This window comes from Papaver somniferum, chromosome 8, assembly GCF_003573695.1.
Source record: "Papaver somniferum cultivar HN1 chromosome 8, ASM357369v1, whole genome shotgun sequence".
NCBI classification, from domain to species: Eukaryota; Viridiplantae; Streptophyta; class Magnoliopsida; order Ranunculales; family Papaveraceae; genus Papaver; species Papaver somniferum.
The window spans coordinates 113,752,380-113,774,766 of NC_039365.1; the positions used below are offsets into that span (position 1 = coordinate 113,752,380).

At 35.9% G+C, this 22,387-nt stretch overlaps 2 protein-coding genes across 3 annotated transcripts; one reads left to right on the forward strand and one right to left on the reverse strand.

Moving 5' to 3' along the window:
* Nucleotides 1–8,721: 8,721 nt before the first annotated feature.
* On the forward strand, nt 8,722–10,444 carry LOC113302679. 2 transcript variants are annotated; one of them, XM_026551624.1, is made up of 4 exons: nt 8,722–8,859; nt 9,689–9,796; nt 9,905–9,969; nt 10,054–10,444. In XM_026551624.1, the coding sequence occupies exons 1-4, from the start codon at nt 8,761–8,763 to the stop codon at nt 10,199–10,201; spliced, it is 420 nt and encodes a 139-aa protein (XP_026407409.1). In that variant the 5' UTR covers nt 8,722–8,760; the 3' UTR covers nt 10,202–10,444. The 2 variants fall into 2 exon arrangements, with proteins under 2 accessions (XP_026407409.1, XP_026407410.1); XM_026551625.1 differs by having other exon boundaries at nt 10,059–10,211.
* Nucleotides 10,445–10,648: 204 nt separating this feature from the next.
* Nucleotides 10,649–14,283, reverse strand: LOC113302678 (26S proteasome non-ATPase regulatory subunit 6 homolog). Its single transcript, XM_026551623.1, has 8 exons — nt 14,050–14,283; nt 13,847–13,961; nt 12,400–12,490; nt 12,152–12,297; nt 11,832–12,051; nt 11,631–11,739; nt 11,324–11,492; nt 10,649–11,177 (listed from the first exon to the last, which is right to left on the reverse strand). Exons 1-8 carry the CDS (start codon nt 14,183–14,185, stop codon nt 11,003–11,005), a joined length of 1,161 nt encoding a protein of 386 aa, XP_026407408.1. The 5' UTR covers nt 14,186–14,283; the 3' UTR covers nt 10,649–11,002.
* Nucleotides 14,284–22,387: the final 8,104 nt, after the last annotated feature.

Below are 22,387 nucleotides of genomic sequence, written 5' to 3' on the forward strand. Positions count from 1 at the left end.
TTTATCTGTATTGGTATCTTTGGTTTCATGGATGTTTGGTGGAAGAAGAATCAAGTCCGTTTCAGCTCGATGATTTAAGGCTCGGATTCATCCCGCCTTCAAGATAGTTCAAAAATATTCAAAAAGAGGAAAGTCAAGCAAATTTGGGAAATTAGTTTCCCTTTTTTGCTACTCTGGTCAATCAACAACTGTTTTTGTTTCAACTAATCAGAAATCTCTCTCAATTTTGTTACCTAATTTCAAGCCTAAAAATCTCAACAATTCAATTCTAAATTATCATCAATCACTTAATATATATTTTTTTATACACCCTATCGCTTATCACCTTTATTCAGTATCTTCAAACCCTAAAAGAAGTTCAACCATGGATGGAGATAATTCAAAAAATGTTGGTGAACTAGTCAATAAATTCAAGCAAGCAACCTTAGTGTTGGGTGATACTAATGAAATCGTTGTCTTTCAAAAAGATAATAATGAAGGTGGTGAAGAAAAATCAAACTGGGAATCTAGTGCAATAGGAAAAGTTATTATAGAAGGGAGAATGAACTATGAGGTTGTGGAAAGATTCATCAAGTTTACCCGGCCCTTCATGACACAAGATCAACTTAGGATTGTGGAAGTGGAACCTAATATAATGATTTTTAAATTTAGTGATTGGGATTTATTGAACACGGTGATCGAGCAAAGACCATGGAACATCAACAAACATCTGTTAGTGGTTCATGATTATGTTCCTAAGATGGTATACACTGTCAAGTATTGGGGTTTTCAACAATTCTGGATTCAGCTGAAATTCCTTCTGCCAGAGCACATGAATGTTGCATCTGTTACTAAGATTGGAGAGGTTGTTGGTGAAGTTACCAGCATTGAACCTAAAGATGATATTCCAATAGGAAGTGACCTCGTCAAAGTCTGTGTTGATGTGGATCTATCAATGCCAATGAGGAGAGGTGTTAAAGCTGTCACTAATGCAGGAATTTTACGCTGGCAATTTTCTTTTAATGAAAGACAGGATCCTAATATATGTCCTAAGTGTTATGTTATTAATCACTGCAACGGTGCGTGCAATGATGCAGCTATCTTTCTAACAAAAGCTCATGAAAAACCTTATTTCTTTGGAAATGTTAACATCATCAGGAAAACCATCACTACTATGAATACCTCTGCTGCTCCAGAACCTAAAGAATTTCCAAATAAGTATGTTATGGTACAATGCTTGTTCATCCTAAGGATGGTATGTCCATCAATATGGACTTCTTGCTCAAGGAGAAAGTATCAGAAGAAACAAAAGATATGGAAGACTTAAGGCTTGGAAAAAGGCTAAGATCTACAGAATTAGGTAGCAGCAGCACCAAAATGACTGATTCTTCTGCCCAGGTTAACATCCAAGATACCAATACAGTGAACCAAAAAACTCGCATGGTCACAGTGGGAGATAATCAAGATACTATCACTGAAAAGAATAATCAGGTATCTCCTCTTTTTATTAATTTTTATTTTACTCATACTGTTTATATTGATTTTTTAGTATCAACTCTCTTGATTACAGTGTTTTTCTCTGCATGCATTTATTACGATAAAAAACATAAAAACATAATTTTGCACTTTAGATTATTGCATTTAGGTTCATTTTATACTTGTTTCACTAAGTGGTCAATCGTAGGAGTTCTGTTTCTTTACACTTATTGCCACACAATGAAAATTGTCTCATGGAATGTCCAAGGGCTTAAAGCCGTCAATACTAGAAATCATGTCAGAGATATTATCAGGACACAAGACCCTGATATAATTTTTTTATGTGAGACCAAACTTAATGAAACAAAAATGAAACCTTTAGTTGCTCCTTATCATTTTCCTAATGTGAGATATCTATCTTCTACTGGATTATCTGGTGGTTTGGTTATCATGTGGAAGAATGGGTTTTCTTGTGAAATCCTAAGATGTGAAAATAATATGATACACCTTCTCATTCAAGATGATCCTACAGCCTGAATGGTTGTTATCGTGTATGTGTGGTTATGGAAAATGTCAAAAAAACCAAGAGCAATGGGAATTCATTAATGAAACAGGAAAGAATATTTCCAGTCCGTGGTGCTTATTAGGGGACTTTAACATTCATTTATATACTTCCAATACTTATTGTTCTACTTCAAGTGATGGTTGGATTAATTCAATACTTCAAGACATTGGTTTAGAAGACTTGGGATTTATAGGTCATGAACACACAGGGACAAATAATAATCTTGGTATTGGGAAAAAACGCTCAAGAATTGATATAGCTCTGGGCAATCCAAATTGGAATGTTAATTTTCCTTCTTCAAAGGTTCTTCATCTGAATCAAGTTGCCAGTGATCATTGTCCAATTATGCTCATTATTGATTATAACCAACCAAAACTTTGGAAGCCATTTAAGTTTTTTAAACTTGGTTAAATGACAAAATGTGTGATGTAGAGATTGCCAAAGTCTGGAGCACACAAGTTCAGGGATCTGCTGCTTTCAAGTTAACTAAAAAGTTATAGTTTACTAGAATTTCTCTAGCTAAGTGGAATAAGAAGCATTTTGGTGACATCAACTTGAAAGTTGACACACTTCAGAAGGAGCTATTTGATCTTCAGGCTCTCCCTTATTCTCAAGAAACTACTTCTAAAGCTTTCCAAGTTAATGAAGAACTTCAAAAATGGCATCACATGCAGCATGAGTTCAACAAGCAAAAATCCAAAGATAATTTCCTGAAAGACATGGACAATAACACTAAATATTTTCATTCTCTTTACAAGAGGAAAAGAGCTAGAAACAATATTGACTCTCTAAAAGATAGAAATGGTATTTGGGTTCACACAAGAGATCAAGTGGAAAATCTTCTTACTGAAAACTTTCAAGATATTAGTACTTCTTTTAATCCTCTTATTGAGGAAAGATTCTATAATCATATTCCTTCTATCATTTCTGATGAAGACAATAGTTTACTTGTTACTATCCCAAATGATGAAGAGATATTCAGAACCTTAAAGAGCAAGGAAAATTGGTCAGCTCCAGGACCAAAAGGCTTTCAAGAGGGTTTTTATAAGTCTCAGTGGAACATTATAGGGGAAGATGTCTGTAAAATGGTGAAGGATTTTTTCAGTTCCAAGAATATGTCTCGATATTTAAACAAAACCTACATCTCATTAATTCCTAAAACAGAAAAACCTACTTCACCATCTGAATTTAGACCTATCAGCTTGTGGAATACTTCTCATAAGATTATTTTTAAGATATTAGTTTCAATAAAGAAGTCATTAATGGATCGTATCATTTCACCTTATCAAGCAACATATGTATCTGAAGATTAATCAATGCTAATACTATCATAGAACATGAACTTATTCATTCTATGAAGAAGAAGGAAGGTGAAGGTGGATGGTTAGCTCTTAAATTAGATATATCAAAATCTTTTGACAGACTTGAATGGTGCTTCATCTTAAAAGTTATGAGAAGTTTTGGTTTCTGTGAGTAATGGATCCAACTTATTCAGCAATGCATTAGCAAAACCTCTCTTTTTGTTCTTCTTAATGGCTCTCCTTGTGCTGAGTTCAATCCTTCAAGAGTTATTAGACGGGGAGATCCTCTATATCCCTATCTATTTATCATGGCAATGGAATTGTTTTCTAGGACTCTTACTTCAGCTCATCATGCAAATGAAATTCCAGGAATTAAAGCAGCAAGAGGTGCTCCTCCTATCAATCATCTTCTCATTGCAGATGATTGTATTATCTTTACCCATGCCAATTTAACCAGTGTTACCAATTTCCTACAAGTTATTGAAGATTTTGGTTCTCAATCTGGTCAGGTCATTAACTTTGACAAACCATCCATTTTATTTAGCAATAATTTGGATCCTTCTTTTTGTGACTCTCTTAGTCACATTCTTAGTGTAAAGAACATGGACAACAATGAGAAGTACCTGGGATCTCCACTTCTTATAGATAAATCTAAAGTGAAGTCTTTTGAAGAAATCAATATGGCTTTTGAAAGGAGGCTTGCTACTTTGCAAGGTGAAACTATGTGCCAAGCTGGTAGAGGAACCATGGTGAAAGATGTTCTTAATATTGTTTCCCTATATCAAATGAGCACCTTTAGAATCCGAAGATTATTAAGAAGCTGGATACTTTGCAAAGGAAAATTTTCTGGGTTTATAAGTCCAATAGAGGTAACAATCCAATTGCATGGAGTAATATGTGCATTCCAAAGGAATTTGGGGGATTAGCTTTTAGAGATCTTGAGATGCTAAATCAAGCTCTTCTTACCTAAATGGCGTGGAGGATTAGCACACAATCTGATATGTTGTGTGCAAAAGTGTTAAAAGCTAAATATGTTAAAGATGAAGAATTTCTGAATATTCAAAATGACAGGAATAACTCTTCCTGGATTTGGAAAGGTATTGAAGATGGTCTCAAGACACTACAAAGTAATGTGTGTATGGATATTAAAAATGGTAATAAGACTTGCATCTCGCAGGACAACTGGATTATCAATCTAGCTGACAAACCAATTCCTTCTTGTCCAAGTCACAGGAATTATACGTATGTCTCTGAGCTCATAAATCCAATAAATGTGTCCTGGAATGACAGTTTACTGCATGATATTTTTTCTCCGGAGGTTGTAGACAAAATTACAAGAATGCACGTTAATATGGAAGAATAAGATATTATAAGATGGAGACATACAAAGGATGGTCGTTTCACAGTTAAAAGTGCGTACAATAAACTTGTGGAAAATGTTGTTTCTCAACAGATAGCACTGAATACTGACCCTCAAGATGTATGGAAAGCTCTCTGGAATATGAAGATCCCTCAAAAAATAAACTATTCATTTGGAAGTGTCTCAAGGATATTGTGCAGACCAAAGACAACACAGCTCGTTACAACAGCAGTATTTGGTTTCAATGTAACATCTGCAACTGTTCCGTAGAATCTCTCTTCCACCTCCTTCTTGAATGCAGATTTGCACGATCTGTTGGGATGCATCTAAATATCAATATTGATAGAGTTGCAGAAAATTGTGGCAGTATAAAAGAATGGATGATTTCTTGGTTTGAAAATCAGCAAGCTAATGGTTTGGAAGATCAGAATACATGGAAACTTACTTTGATGGTGGGATGTTGGATAACATGGAAGGAAATATGTGAACACATCTTTGAGGATAAAACCCTTAATTCTTTCTCTATTGCATCCAGAATTCGCTTTCACTTACAAAACTTTTCCTTGTCTTTGAAGTACTCTTCACAAGCATGCTCTAAAATTCTGCAAATCCCTGAACTCTTACCTGTTAATATTTCTACATTTTATACTGATGCTTCTTTTGATTATGTTACTAACACTGCTGGTACTGGTATTGTGATTATCTCCTTTACAGGTACCTACTCAGGAGTCAAAGGATCTTATGCTAACGGAGTGATCGATCCTGAAGCTGCAGAATGCATGGCTATATTGGAGGCTCTGAGTTGGATTAAGGAGCAAAACATCTTGGAAATACATCTTATAGCTGATGCAGAGGTGGTGGTGAAAACTATTCAGTCTGATCTAAGGTTAATAAGATGGGAAAACAATCATCTTATTAGTACTATCAAATCTTTGATTTCTACTTTTAAATTTTGCAACATATCTCATGTCAAAAGAGATTTTAATAATGTAGCTGATAATATCTCAAAGAGAGTTAGGAAAGACAAGATTTTTGTTGAAGAATTCATGGATTTTTCACCATGGGTAAACTCTGTACTGCTCAGGCAGACTCTGCCTTCTAATTCTTAATAAAATCAGTTCAGTTATCCAAAAAAAGTTATTTAGTATAACCCAGAAGATGCAAGTATGAAAGAGAATGTGGGAGCTATTCCCTTGTTATTATTGTTGATTCATTATAAGGAGTAGACATGTGTATACTACTTCCGTTCTTCAAAAAAATAGGCTTGTTTCATATGTAATTTGTACATGTAACTACCTTATCTTTTTGAAACATAGGAAGTACATAGGCTATATGCCTGATAAGAATAAACACATGACGTATATGAGGGGACGTGTTCTTTAAACAGTTGTGATTATCATTGATAGACTTATTTGGCTAAGTATAAGTTATCTTAAGTTTATCTACAACGCGTGCGGTTCAAGTTATCAATAACTCGGGATTTAGAATACTAAGTAATCCATTTTCAGGAACTGAACTCCGAGAATCAGATTACTTTCCGTCGCTCCATCTATGGAAAAAAAAACAACAAATTCGAAAGAATTGGATACATGTAGAATCTAATTCTGAGATTTTTTATGTTGTTCGGTTGAGGAATTGGGCCCACTCCCTCGGAATTGAATTCGTTAGCTCCAGATTCCCTGAACAGAACGCGCTGCTATGTAAGACCATGTTTGTTTGCATCTGACTCGCGATCTGAATCTGAGTCAACCCCTGACTCGTCACGAGTTAGATGTCAGACCGTTTGTTTTCAATTTTGAGTCAGATCTGACTCGACCTGTGACTCAGACCTAATCCCTGATTCGGACCGTTTGAGTCAGGTAATAAAATACCCCTGACTCATGGGATCAAACCACTGACTCACATTTTTTTGAGTCAGATCTGACTCAAACAAATATATTAAATCAGATCTGTCTCAAATCAGGTGATTTCAGTCAGATCCAGACGACTCGAATCCAAATGAGTCGGGAGTACACAAACAAAGAAGGTGTGATTCTCGGAGTCAGCCAGAGCTAGAGCTGGAAAACAAGCTGAAACCCGCGGATTAACCCGTACCCGGCCCGTGAAAACCCGAGCCCGGCTTGGCTTGGTCCTAAACAAGCCGGGCGCGGGTTGGAGAAATAACGGCTTGTGAGAAAACGGGTTTATCCGTCCCGGCCCGTAAACCCGTGGGTTAAACCCGTCTACAACACCTAATTAATAAGTTATATTTAATCCCTACCGTCAGATTATTCTAGGGTTAATATTATCCATACGTTAAAGGTATAAAAGGATAAACCTAAACCTAAATGAAGAGATATCATTCTCTTTTCTTCTCTCTTTTCTTCTTCTGCTCCTTCTCTTCTCCTCCGTTCTTCGACAGCCGAATCTTCAAATTTGGATACGTAATCTTCAAAGCAATTCATAGTTTCATACCCTTCACCTTCTTGACGTGTTTTTGATCATATTTACAGAAGCTCTTTGCCATTAAATGGTCGATATTTACAGAAGCCCCTTTAATCTAGTAATCGATTTGTTAGATGAAACAAGGATTTGTTGGCTATTGATCATATAGAATTGGTAAGTCTCTCTCTGTTCTATTTCAATTTTCAAAGATTATTCTTCTTGAATATATTTTGATTGCCTTGATTTTGAATCTGAAATTGATTTTGAATCTGAGTTCGATTTTGATTGCCTTACACTGTATTGTATCAGATTTGCTTTCTTTTCAAGGTAAGATTTACTTCTGTTTTTCCAATTCTAACGTATTGTATTTTCATATGTGCGTGATATTTGATCAACATTTGCATGTAAAATACTGGATTCATAGATCTACATTCTTTGGATCTATAGTTTTATATGTTAATAAATTGTTTAGATGTAACCTGCCAGCAACATGTTGAATATGGGTTTGATTTATTATCTGTACAGAATTCATGGAATTGCTTAGGCATCCAATGATATGCAGCAGATTTATGATGTTAATGACAGTGGTCGGTGTATTATCAATAAGCCTACAACAATCACAGTATGTAGTTGGGATTCGATTTGTGGTTGAAAAGGAAGAATGTTTATCTCATTCTATGCCATATGAAGGCGACACGGTTCAAGTTTCTTATGTTGTGATCAAAGATGATGTCCCATGGAATTCCGGTTTAGAAGACGGTGTCGATCTTATTGTAAGTTTTGTTTACATATTCTTTTTCTGTTGGACTTGTTGAGCAATTTCAGCTAGTGTCATTTGTGCCACATTTGGTTCTGAATTTATTTGGCATGTATATGCTTATTAAAAATGGAAGTTTCCTTGTCGCTGACTTATTATCATTCCCCCTTTCTTGCTTTCATTTACAGTCAGGTGGGACAGACCTTCGACGTTCTGCCAGGAAGAGGAAGCGTTTACAGTCAGTTAAGGAGTCATTCACTAGGAAGCGTTTACAGTCAGTTAGGAAGCGTGAACCTTTTTAATAAATTCTTGGCTTGTTTTGACCCCTTAATTAGTGATGGTGTATGACATTGTTTTCCATTTTTTAGTTTCTTTCATATGGTGGTGTTGTACTGATGTTCTTCTTTTCTTTCTCCTTCCGCAATTGTTGTTGTTGCTATTGAAGTAGAGATTGTAGCAGTTTGTAATGTAGCAGCGTGTAATGTCTTGATCTTGAATGTGCGAGTGCAGTGAATGAGTTAGATGAATGTTATGTTGCAGGGAAAGTGTTTTAGATGGCCTGAATGTGGCCGAAAATAAACCGGGAAACTGAGGAAACTCTGTCAAATCGGTTTCTGGCGAGTTGACTCACCATAAACGGGTTAACCCGTGAACCCGCAGGTTTAACCCGTTACGGGTGCGGGTTGAAGAAATGACCACCAGTGAAGAATATCAACCCGCGGGTTTTGACCCGTGTTAACCCGAACCCGTGTAACCCGTAACAAGCCAGCCCCGGCCCGCCCGTTTGCCAGCTCTAGCCAGAGCCACCGTCATAATACAACAAAGAAGCGCGTAAAAGAATAAAGATTTAACCAGGAGAACGAGAATAGAGAATCCCTAACTTAGAGTGGATTTGGGGATGAATCAATTGCAGACGGCTCTCCGAAGAAGCATCCACACGTCTCCACAACAAACAACTCCTCGTCTCACTAAAATCTCATTACACCCTCCCAAGACTGTAAGTTCATCCCCCTCACCCTCTCTCTCTCAAATTGCTTAACCCTAAACACATGAATTCAAAATGAAATACTAGATTTATATAATTTTGTATGATCTGGGTATGCTTTCAAAACTTTAATGTTTCATTGGAGATGTGTGTTTCTTAGCTCAATCTCTAAGTTTCATGTTTAATTTGAGTAACCGATGTAGTCAGAATTACCTAATTTTGTAGCTAATGCTTTGCTTGTTTTTGAATAGCATTAAGAACTCAATTGTTATGAACTCTGCGATTCACTTTGTATGTTTTGTAATCTAGCTCTAGAGTGATTATATGTTTCGAATTGAAAGAACATTTTTGTGAGAAATATAGCCAAGATTGATAACAATGTTGTCCAAGTTAGTGGTGACATTTATAAAGGTTCAGGAAGGTTTCGACTCTTAAGTGGTATGGATCACCAAGATTAATGTTGGGTAAATGCATATTATGATATTTGGACTTCCAGTGCATCCCAAGGCCTTAAGATGTCTGGCTCAAGAAAGGATTGACACCATAGATCCTTTTTCACTGTTTTTAGATTCACTTTGCAGTCCAATTTTTAGATTCACAAATGTTCTGCGTCTGAAAAACACCCCATATCTGCTAAATGTTACTCTGGATTTCAATATTTAGTTTTTGGTTAGCATTTGGCTTGGCTTTTCTTTTCTTTACTGCCAATGTTTGAATAACAAGTAACATGTAACAGAGATAATTAAATATGCAACTTTAAGAGATAGTTCTTTTAGTAAATTTGCAACTTGCACCTCACTGCGCTTCTGAAATTCCTTTCATTTGACCTTTTGTGGTTTAGGTAGAAGTCGAATTTGCAGATGGGAGTGCCTTCAATTTGTCAGCGGAGTTTCTTAGAGTGCACAGCCCTGCTGTGGATAGTAAGATTAGGTCTGTTGGTGGTGAAAAGGTAAAAATTATGCTTCCTTCATTGTTTTCTTTTTCACAACATCTGCAGTATTGCAGATTTACTTGTGTGATTGTCAGCTTACATGGTAAAATCGTGTTTGTGTCTTAGGTGATATATGGGCGACGGCATGTTGGTATCATGTCGGCTGAACCTATTGGAAACTATGGACTAAGGTATTTAGGAATTTGCAACTTAATTTTTTCCTCTATTAATCAGAGTAATATTTGTAATCCATTGCAAATTCTGTGACCTGGCAGAGTAGCTTTCGACGACTTGCATAAAACTGGGATTTATACATGGGATTATTTCTATCATCTTGGAAGCAACAAGTTTACACTCATGAGGAATTATATAAGGACCCTGAAAAAACATGGACTCAGCCGAGACCCACAGAGAAGAAAATGACCCAGAGGCCTAAGGTCCTTGGGGGCCAGAATTTTCAATGGTTTAGTGACGCCTTTCCTTTGCAGTCCAATTTGTTGTTTTCCTGTCAATATGGAAATGCCCCGTAAAAGTGTGGATGGTAGTTACAAGGAAAAATAGATAACTCTCAGTTGAACTTCAGTCTGGAATCTCAAACGACTGTTATGCCATTGATGCAAATTCTGTAATATTATGTTGAGTGTCGGGTATCATCCATTAATGTTTTCTTCCTGGGGTCTTTTTGGAGTCTCAGAGCTCTGTACGTATGCAAAATAAAGCAGTAATATGCTATGATAATTCCAAACTTAAGTTGCAAATTTAGATGAATGCAACCAGCCATGAATCCAGAAAACTTACCTTTCAGATTATTATTTTTTCCCAGTCAACAAAAGTGATGTGAATTCTAAGAATCATGTCTAGGCAAAACCATAAAGAAAACAGCACTGTCAAGTAAAACCTAAAAAAGTCTACCATCAAGAGAAGCTGGCAGTAAGTAATTGAACACAAGGATGATATGAAAGGAATGTCAACTCAAACCTTCCCCCATAAGGGGAGACTGAGTTCTCTTTCTACTTCAAAGTATACTAACTGGATGGAAAGTAATGAAACAAACAGGCACATTCTTGATAAAAGAAAGAGCACGACTCAGAATGTCTTAAGAGATTGACCACTTGGTGCATCTTTTAGATCCTGAAGTATTTCGTGCATTGATTACTTCCCGTCATGAACAGGTTGTGTGCTTGTTTCCAGAACAGTATTTTCCAGGGTAACTGGGTTCATCTCTCACAGATCAATCACACGAGACAACTTCTGGATCCTGTTTAGCAAGAAGTCTCCTTGCTTGATGGTTGCTTGGTAGAGTGCATTCTTTGCATCGGGTCTGTTTGTTTCTAGAACTCCAGCAACTTTGTCTATCTTGCAGTGTAATTTCCCTGCTGCAATAAACCGAGAAAGTTCCCTGTGCATCGCATACAAGAAAAGAAAAAAAAAATCAGATCCGCACCCTATTAATACAACACAATCTCAAAAACATAAGGGGACAGTAATGTAACCCACTTCGCAACTATCAGGAATGTTGGCCAAAAACTGAAACAAAATACTTACAAATCAATAAATTCGACTGTCACTCCAAAAGCAGTTGCCATTGCTTCCATTGTTACACTCTTGTAAGATTCCAAAAACTGAGAGTAGACAACAGTTCGGACTTCCCTCATGTAATACCGAAAATGAGGGTGTAGATAGCGGTCCAATTTGATTTGCTCCGTTAAGCCAGCTGAGTAATCATACGATTGTGACAAATCATTACTAAATATTAAATAGACAATACAAAGAATCGAGATATCTCAAAGACGTATCCCCATGACACCCACATTTAAACTCCAACTTTAGAAAACTAAGAGACAACCCTCACCAAATGCTATGAAGAACGACTTGTACTGGCAATCATACAGAGAGTTCATAAATTCTGAGAGATGTGGAATCTTCCCTAGAACAGTTAGGATTTCTGGTGCGTCAACCACCTGCCAAACAAAATTATTCACCTTGAGAAACACTAGCAAGAAGCAAACACATAATGATATAGAACCACATGTAATGAGGGAATGCAGTATACCTTCTGTTTCAGTGAAACTCTGTCTAGTGATATAATGCTAGTAAGGACGGTGTAAAAGATGAAGGTGTCATAGGATAAAAGCTCATAAGTTGTGAAGGTAGAGATGGAATCAAGAAACAGATCAGCAGCTTTCTTAAAATTCCTCGTCGACATGCAAAACAAGCCTTCATACACCTTCAAACGATTCTTCCTCTCCCAATCACCTCCCTCATCAAACAAACTGCAACCATTATCCAGTTAGTTAAGGGATTTAATGTTAGAAAAGCCAAGGATGGCTGAACAAGGAAGCAGAAAAAAAAAAGATTGGATTTTTGTCTCACTTCTTAGCTTTATCAATACTTTTGGAGATGAGATCAAAATCCATGTTGAAAAAACCCATCTGCAGGGTATAAAAAACTAAATCCATCTTTTGTCCCACAGCAACTGTTTTGCTTTCAGTCACCTTAAGCTGCTCCAATGCTTTTTCCTAATGGTACGTGTTGAAAAGTTAGCCAGAGAGTTAGCAAAAACCGGTTGAAGTTAACTAGGAAAGTATCCTGATACCTAATACATGGAAAGAAATACATACCTTGTCACTAATTCGAATAAAGAATAAGGATTTAGCTAAATGAGCTTCTCGAACTTCGCTTTCACCTAAGTTCTCTTCAGCATCAGCAACTCTGTTTATTTCAGTCAGATAAAAAAACATAGTTAAAATAAAGGGACACCACAATCTGATTGCAGAACAACCAAGACACAGCTCCTACAGATGAGAGATCTCAACAGCTTTTTTACACCAACCAGACCAACTTTATACCAATTAGATTTTACAATCCTCAAAGACTACGACTACAACAAAAATAATGAAGAATATCGATAATGAGAATGACCCAATGTACTATGTTACTTAGCTAGTGAGCTGGTCTTGAAACAAATGAACCATCGTATTCAAATGGTATGGAAAATCAAAAGAAGTTATTTTCTCAAGTTGTGTTATTGCTATGTGATTCGTTCACAATTAGCTCTAAAACACCGAAGCGGTTATAGTGGCAGATAAAAAGAACAGGGAATGGAAGTCAACCGTGCATCAAAATACATTTGTTTATTATACATATATAGGATTCAAGTGTAACTATGAGTTTGCTGGCTCGGGAAGAACAGATATCAGTGTATAAAACAAGTCTAACATAACATAATTCAGTGAACGATATAATTTGAATTACGAGTCCTTAGCTTTTTTTTCCTTCCATATCCGTTCCATGTAAAAATTGGCAACTCCTACTTCGACAACCCATACTTCAGTTAAATAAAATTCGCCATAATATTCATTTAGAACTCCACAAAATGCACCATCAAATCAAACCAAACCCGAACTGAATCGTCACAATATGGTCAAGATCAAAGCTAGAAAATTCGAAAATCAACACTTGTTTTTCATCGCTGAGCGAGAGACTAATTTGTAGCAGGCACAATTTGTCAGGGTTTAGAAATATAAATGTTAATGTAGCAGCAAATTGACAGCTTTTTGAACATTCGTAAAGGGTCAACCTCAAATTGTGAGAATGAACCATAAACAAGCACTAAGAATAGCACATTGGTCATAAATATTTGCACCACATACAAATACTAGAGTGTATGTGAAATGAAAACAAGTTAATAGGCAACATAAAGATACACAAACGACCAAACATTCGCCCTAAGTTTTGTTGAATATCTCTACAAAATCCATCTAAACGGACAAAATCACCACCTAATTCCACTAACACCAAACCTAATTTGAATTGCCATAATTAGGTCAAGACCCAAAAACATAGAGCCTTATAAGTATATTTATCAGTAGGTCTTTCCTTGTTCCCAAATTCCACATAAAGTAGGTTTAAAGTTCACACTACTAATGCATACTTCGATTGACCTAACATCTGCCCTAATTTTCCTCTACAAACTCTACACATATAAAATCTCAGCACATCCAAATAAACCCAAAATTAAAATACTAAAATTAGGTCAAAATCAAATTCTTAATAATGGTAACTCACTTTTCATCAATTTTTTTTAGTTCTTCAGCATTCTTAGCACGCATCGACTCGAGATGCTTTGGATCCATCTCTAATACATTGTCTGCAACTAGGGATTCATAAAGTGGAGCCATATCTGTAAAAAGATCAAAAGATAGACATTAGGGTTTCAGAATTCCCGAGCAAAAGAAAGAACCAGTGGTTTTGAGTTTGATTGATTTTACCATCTGATTTGACGGCATCTAGAACTTCTTCACGGAGACGAATTTTGTCAATATCAGACACATCCGGGTGAGTTAAGTGAAAAAGTTTGTTAGATAACACTAAAGATTTCTCTTGCTTTTCTTCTTGGCCTTCCATTGATTCTGATTAACACTTCTATCTAGTGTTTTTCTTCGCTTTCTCTCTCTCGCCTTTTATTATTTCGATGTTTAAGTTGAGGGAGAGGAAAATCTTTTTGCCATTTTTCTGTGTGCTAAAATAATATAGAGGAAAAATCAGTGATATGGTGTGTCGCTATGCATCGTAATAATATGTGCAAACTAGTTACAGATTGGAAATCAGAAAGTAAAGATTTGACTGGTGGTATGAAAAGTGGACTTATTTCGAGTCAGACTCGGATGGCAGGTGTAGTTTTGAAATCCGGGCGATTTATGGATTTTTATTTTTTACTCAAAAAGGACAAATCGATTAAAAACAAAACACTAACAGGGGTTAGTTGTGGGAGAGTTCAAGAGATTTTAATGTATTTGGGTTTTCTCCTGTTAGTCCTGAGGGAATTTGAGGGAGTCTCTCCAAATCCCCGTTAGTCGTGGGGGAGTTTAGAGGAGTCTCCTAAACTCCCTAGAAAACACCTGTTAGTCGCTGGAGAGTTTAAAAAAAGCTCTTGAACTCCCTGTTAGTCATAAAACCCTACAATACTAGGGAGTTGGTTGCTTTGGGGAGTTCGAAGGAGTTTTTAGTGTATTTTGGTCTCACAACAAATCTCTCAAAAGAGTAGAGATTTTAGTGTATTTTGGTCTCACAACCAAATTTGGTTCAAAATCTTTCTTTTCAAATCATACGGATTTCTCAAATCTCACCAACAAAAATGTTGTTCCCAACATGATGAAATGATTGTCAGATGATGGCCATTATGATACGGTGAAACATTTCTAGGAAAATATTAGGATAGTGATCTAGAGTCCATGAAAACGTGTGGATATATAGATTTGTTTAGATCTACATATCCCGTAAGATGCACCAGCAAAAAAAAAATAGAAGTCTTCACAATTAGCGCTTCCTTGAGTTGAATTAGATTACCACTTCTGCAACCACCGTCAAAACTATTTTCTCACCACTACCATCACCACCTATAACCAACCACTACTCCCTTAACCACCCCAAATAAGAACCCTAATTTTAGAAATAAATAAGATTCAATAAATGCTATAGCTCGGAGAAAAGATTTTGAACCAAATTTTAATTCCATCACAATACGTGACACATTTGGTCGCTCTCGGTGGACAGTTAGTAAAAACTTCAACAGGAAAATGTGGAAAAATGTTCGTGAATAAAGGGAGTTAGAATTGTATGGAGACCGTTAAATTGAAGGGAAAAAAATTATCTCGTTGCACAAAATAACATACTATTGATAAAGAGATATGATCATTTTCATTTATTTTTTTTCTTTTGATTAAAGATCAATGTTATTTGCAAATGAGGGTTTATTGTTTCTTAAAAGAGAATGAGTTAGGAGTGAACTCTCTCAAACTCCCCCAAACTCCCTCTAATAAACTCTCTCAAACTCCCTACACTCCCCCAAACTCCCTGAACTCAAAAACACCAAACTCTCTCAAACTCCCTACACTCTCTCAAAATCTCTCAAAATTCCTGAGATTTAAAATACACTCAACTCCCCAGAAATCACTCGAGGACTAACCCCATGTAAGATAGCCTAGCATTTTTTTGGGGCCACTCAAAAGAAATTAGGGGTCAATAATTTATACTCAACTAAGGGTACTAGTTAAGGGATACCCTATAGGACATTGAAGTTACTTAAATCCCATCAAGTAAAAAGAAAATAAAAACCAAATCAAAAACATTTCAACCCATTCCAACTATTCTTCTTCTGCTCTTCCCCTTCTCTCCCGATTGTGGAGGAATTTTTTTTCCCTCATTCTTCAATTCAACTCATCGTCGATTCTTTTTTTCAACAATGTCTTCAAAAAATAAACCCAAAAGAGCTCGAAAAAAAGGTAGTTCGCGGTGTGGATCCAAATATTGGAATTGCGGCAAGAAATAAAGAAATTGTTACTGGAAATGACGAAAAACGTGAAGAACACGAAGTCGCGGATGTAGTTGGTGGTGGCGAATCTGATAGTCAAACACTCCGGCAACTTCAAATGGCCCCAATTAGGTAAGACTCTATCAATTTTTGGGTTTATTTCGCTTTAATTCGACGAATCGAGAAAAAAATTCCTAGGGTTTTCGGTTATTTACCCAGATTCGGTAGATATTCATGCTACATTACTTCCGAATGTAGTCGTTTTATTCGTTTCTGAAGAACATGGTATATACTCGGTAGATGTATTTATAGTTTAACTTCCGAAAATTGTTTCTCATATTTTCCTGTGTACAAAATGTATATAATCGGTAGTTTAAAGTTTTTTTTTTACTTCCGAATATTTTATATGTAGAGACACAGTAATCGGTAGTACACTTACTACTGAATATATATATATTTTGAAAAATTCTCAAAATTGTGATTTAGGCAAAATCCCATTTTGGGGCCAAGAAATATTCGGTAGAGAATAATGTTTTATACTTCCGATTGTAAAATGTTGAAACTGAAAGAGTTTTGGGGCCAATATATATTCAGTAGAAAATATTATTAATGACTTCTGATTTTATAGGCTGAATAATTCTGAGTTTCCTGAACTACAATTGATGAGTATTCGGTAGCAAACAAATTTGCTTATCTCCCAAATGTTATGTGTTAGAGCACTGCTCGGTCGAACTCGCATGCGTTGCTATCTCAAGCATGTTTGTCAATGTTAATGATCAAAACTATAAGTCTTGATTTCTAGTCTACTTGTAGCTAAGTCTCGGACTAGGATAGAAAGTGTAGTTGAGCTCAAGACTCCATAGCGATCATCATACAAAGACGAAGAACTACTCAAGGAACGTGTGGAACTTCATCGACTAGAAGGTATGTGGAGACTTGAACTTATCTATCACTCAAAAGTCTATCTACTCTATCTCCTATCTTGAGACACAAGTCATATTACTATATAGACTTTGATTATGCACATTTGCTATTTCGAGCCGAGTTTATCTTGCTTATCAATTTCTCGAAATATGTGTTGGTAAGCTTTCGCTTTGGCCAAGTTCATCTTTACTAATGACGAAAGTCATATTAAGTTTCAATTCCTTGAAATGGCTTTGACGAAAAATGGTTTGTGAATAATAATCATATAACGTCCTCTAAGAATGTTTCAATGATTGATATGAGAGTTTAGAATATATAACTTTGGAAGGATATAAACATTGTGTGGTAACACATATGTGTATAAGTCCTTATTCCTTGAACCAAAGTATGCGTACTTTGGTGCTCAGGAAAACCGGAACTAAAGTCCGCGTACCAGTACACGCACCATCAGAAGTTCACGTCCCGTGAAAATCTGCTGGAGTTTGTGAACTGTCAACAACCAAAAGGTCAGATATTCTAATTGATTGAACAACGCAGAACCTGTGATATTTCATTTATATAACAAAATATAATGCGGAAAAGAAATAACACATACACCAGAATTTTGTTAACGAGGAAACCGCAAATGCAGAAAAACGCCGTGACCTAGTCCAGATTAAACATACATTGTATTAAGCCGTTACAGACACTAGCCTACTCCAAACTAACTTCGGTCTGGACTGTAGTTGAACCCCAACCAATCCCACACTGATCCAAGGTACAGTTATGCTCCTACGTCTCTGATCCCAGAAGGATACTACGTACTTGATTCCCTTAGCTGATCTCACCCACAACTAAGAGTTGCTACGACCCAAACTCGAAGACTTTAATAAACAAATCTGTATCACACAGAAAATTCTATGGTAATAGATAAATCCGTCTCTCAAGAATATACCTACGAGTTTTGTTTCGTCTTTTGATAAATCATGGTGAACAGGAACCAATTGATAAACCGGACTTATATTCCTGAAGAACAGCCTAGTATTATTAATCACCTCACAATAGTCTTAATCAACGCAGCGAAAAAAGATATTGTGGAATCACAGAGGATGAGACGAAGATGTTTGTGATTACTTTTTATCTTTCCTATCGGAGATAGAATCTCAAGCCAATTATTACAATTCTACTCGTACGATAGAAACAACAAGATCAGATCACACAACTACGATAAAGTAGTATCGGTCTGGCTTCACAATCCTAATGAAGTCTTTAAGTCGTTAACCTGGTTTAGAAGAAGAAACCAAAGGTTAAAGGAGAATCGACTCTAACTTAGCACAACTAGTATCACACAGAATGTGTGGGATTAGGTTTCCCAGTTGCTAGAGTTTTCCCTTATATAGTCTTTCAAATCAGGGTTTGCAATCAATGTTAGCTTGGTAACAAAGCATTCAATATTCACCGTTAGATGAAAACCTGATTAGATTCAAGCTAATATTTATCAACCATTAGATCGAAAACATATACACAAATGAAATGCACGTTTCTAGGATTGTGTAACCGTACCCAAACTTGTACATTAGTTGGTTCAACAATAGTTAACCAAATGGTTAGCCATATGATCACTTTCATATCAACCATATTCTTCTTCACCATAACCAGTTCAAATGAATCAAATGAACTAGTTAGAGAGTTGTTCAATTGCAAGGAAATCTTATGTACTGCACAAGACACAATTGAAGCAAAAACGATTTGATTCACTTGAATCGGTTCATGAACTATATAGCCACGGTTTGCAATTGCATTCCTTAGTTAATATGAATAAGTTCACAAGCATCGTTTTTATATATAACCTACTCAAGTTTGCGGACTGGGTTCGCGGACTTAAGTTCCCGGATGGAGTTTACAAACTCCAGCAAAAATTCTCGGGTTTGAGAACTTCGCCAGTTCGCGAATTAGGTTCGCGTTCGCGGACTTAGCTCACGCACTATTCCGATTCACTTGATCAACAAAGTTCACAAACTTCGGTTCAAGGAATAAGGACTTATACATATATGTGTTTCCAAAACAATGCTTATATCCTCAAATGGTTATATAATCTAAACTCTCATTTCAACCATTGAAACATTCTCATAGGACGTTATATAGTTGTTATTCACAAACCATTTTTTGTCAGAGCCATTTTCAAAGTAATTGAAAAATAACATGACATTCGTCACTAGGTAAAGATGAACTTAGCTAAAGCGAAAGCTTACCAACACATATTTCGAGAAAACAGATAGGCGAGATAAACTCGGCTCGAAATACCAAATGTGTATATTCTAAGTCTATATAGCAAAACGACTTTTGTCTCAAGATAGGAGATAAATAGACTTTTGAGTGATAGATAAGTTCAAGTATCCACATACCTTTTAGTCGATGAAGATCCACAAATTCCTTGAGTAGTCCTTCGTCTTGTATGATGATTGCCATGGAGTTCTTGAGCCCAACTACACTTTCTATCCTAGTCCGAGACCTTAGCTATAGTAGACTAGAAATCAAGACTTATAATTTTGATCACTAACATTGAAAAACATGCTTGAGATAGCAACGCATGCGGGTTCGACCGAGCAACGCTCTAACAATCTCCCCCTTTGTCAATTTTAGTGACAAAACTATCAATATATATGGAATACAAAAAAATATACAAATAAACTTCTGTAACTCGTATTCCACATGCCTAATCTTCAACATTACTCGAAATCTTCGTCACTTCCAAGTACTCCAATGATCCCAAAGGTTGTAAGTTTAACATCATCGTTGTTGAAAATCCGTAGCTATAACAACGAGAAAACAAGAGTTCTCAATCATTGTTATACAGTGTCATAGTATCATTACACAGCGTCAAAGTTCAATTGTATCACAATTTTAACAACAATACTTCGGTGATATGTCACTCCCCCTTAGTCAATAATCCATCTCACAAGGAAACCACTCCCCCTTACATAATGATCCGAAAACCATATGTATTTGTAGTGTGAACTACGTATTAATTCTTCCCCTTTTTGTCAATAAAATTGGCAAAGGTACAAGAACGGTATCCTAATGAAATTTCTAAAAGAGACATTTCATGACCAAAAGAAAGCATATATCATCTTATTTAGATGCAATCATAAAGCCGAAGCTAAATGCATTCATCAAGGAGTCTATAAAGATACAAAATAACCCCTATAATATTCAACAGCCGCACTCCCCACAAAGATTTGGAAATTAAGAACAAATTCAATTAAGAACTCTCCCCCATAAAATGTCATACCCGAAAGAACAACAAGAGTGACCTTAATTTCAAAAAGAAAAGAAGGATTTCTTTGGACATAGCAAATCACATACAAGTATGAATTTGAATCCAAAATATTCAATTAAATTACCATAAGAGAACCCATAAGGATTTCTTTGATTAATTTAATCAAACATGCTCAACATAAGTAAACTTATGGAGACTTAAAAACACTCAATTAGATTAATCACAAGACAACCCATAATTAACCTAATCGAAATACACAACTAAATTAATCACAAAAGTAATCATTTTAATTGGTCATGCTCGACAAAAAATATCTTATGGAACAACAACTATGCCAAAACAATGACTCAGTCAATAGAGCTCAACATAAGACACTTTATGGAACAACACAGTATGTACACAAAAAAATGTGGATCGGAAATCGACCTTATACCGTGGAATAAGCAAGGACTCATTCTATTTTCCATCACCATTTGCAGAATGACATTCAATAGACATAATCCTTGAACACAAAATATTTTAACCTATCTTCCATCAAAAATTGACATAATAGGCTTAACTTTTGTATTTGTCAAAAGTCAATTCATTCTTTCATCACTACATGCATATCAACTCATGGACGACTTTACTTTTGACAAAGTATGGGACAATCAAGTTCACGGACGTAAACACACATATCCCATAACAATATTGCAATATATAAAGCCATAAAGATTAATACTGCAAAAATCATCTTCCAAACAAATTTAGAGTTTAATCCAATAAATCTAAAAACAAGAAGATGAAAATGTTGGACATAGCTATGTGTAATCACAATAATGGTTATTCCAAACTCTAGTTATTCTTCTAAATAAAACAAGAAAAATAGAAGATTTACTAGGCAATAAGACCTTTGAAGAATTCTTTATCGTCCCCGAACTCATTATCGTCAACATCCATTGGAACATAAGGTTCATTAAGGTAGGAGTTTATATCAATAAACCTTCTTGGCTGATGTTGTTGAACCAGGGCCTTCTGAATCTCATGAGTCTTATACACAAAAGCCTTTATTTGTTGAATCTCCTTTCGCATCTCCTTCAATACTTCAAGAACATCAGAAAACTTCTAAGAATTTGAAGGAACGGCTCTTGGCTTCCTCACATTCCTTATTTTCCTTTTCAATGTTGGAGATAATGGAGATTTTTCTTTTTCCTTTATACTTGATGGCTTAACAATCATATTAACATCTTTTCCATCAGAAGACATCATGCTTGGAGTATCCATAAACGTATGGGTTTGTGAGAGGAAATCACAATTTTCTCAACAAGTAGTCTTGAGATAAAAAGAGGTTTCAGAGAAGGAAAAAGGAATGTAGGGTTTTGAAACCTTTAAACAGGTTCGTACACGACCAACTCACAACCCTATGAAGAGTGGAATTGTCGATAATAACCCTCCTTTATTGATAGACGGGAATTCCTAAAACTAAGAAAAGAAGAAAACCAAAACTTTTCCTAAAGCCTTAGAGGTACAAAATCTTGTCTCTTTTGATCAGGCACAAGAGACAAAATTGTCAAATCAACATAATCAAGTGGCGTTGCAGTGAACAACAATTTGTCCACCATTTTCCTCTTGAGAGGAATCCACAGACCTCTGTCTATCAAAACGACTTGACCATACTTTCTTCACTAATGGCCTTGTCTGATTCTTGGAAACTAATTTCTTAGACGAAGATAAAATCCTATATACCTGAGCGGTCTTTTGAGCAAGTTTAAGCTTCCTTGCTAAATAATTTGCTCTTCGTTGAAGTTTGTTGACGTGCCTTCGTTGGTGTTTGTATTTGTAACACCTTGAAAGTTCATGACCCTTTAGAGAACAATAAGAACACGTCAAGCTAAGATAAAGGTCAGGCTTTTGAGATGTGCATGCAGCTAGGCACATAGTGGATCCTGAAAAATTACAAACATAGTTTCCAATGAAAGGTTCAACTTTATCTTTCGGATTAGTTGGATTATCCTCTGAAAGAAAATCGAGATTGATGTATGTATTGCTACAATTATCAAAATCAATATTTTCACTAAGAAGTGCAACACTTTATTTCTCGTCTTCATTAGACTCATAGTTGTCAGACATTTCA

Excerpts from the sequence above, each read along its gene's own strand:
- LOC113302679 (XM_026551624.1), top strand. The coding sequence starts at position 8,761 with ATGAATCAATTGCAGACGGCTCTCCGAAGAAGCATCCACACGTCTCCA. Across the intron at positions 9,797-9,904 it reads GGTCTGTTGGTGGTGAAAAG|GTGATATATGGGCGACGGCA; the intron begins GTAAAAATTATG and ends TTTGTGTCTTAG. Across the intron at positions 9,970-10,053 it reads ATTGGAAACTATGGACTAAG|AGTAGCTTTCGACGACTTGC; the intron begins GTATTTAGGAAT and ends GTGACCTGGCAG.
- LOC113302678 (XM_026551623.1), bottom strand. The coding sequence starts at position 14,185 with ATGGAAGGCCAAGAAGAAAAGCAAGAGAAATCTTTAGTGTTATCTAAC. Across the intron at positions 12,298-12,399 it reads TTATTCGAATTAGTGACAAG|GAAAAAGCATTGGAGCAGCT; the intron begins GTATGTATTTCT and ends ACGTACCATTAG. Across the intron at positions 11,740-11,831 it reads GAGTTTCACTGAAACAGAAG|GTGGTTGACGCACCAGAAAT; the intron begins GTATACTGCATT and ends TTTGTTTGGCAG.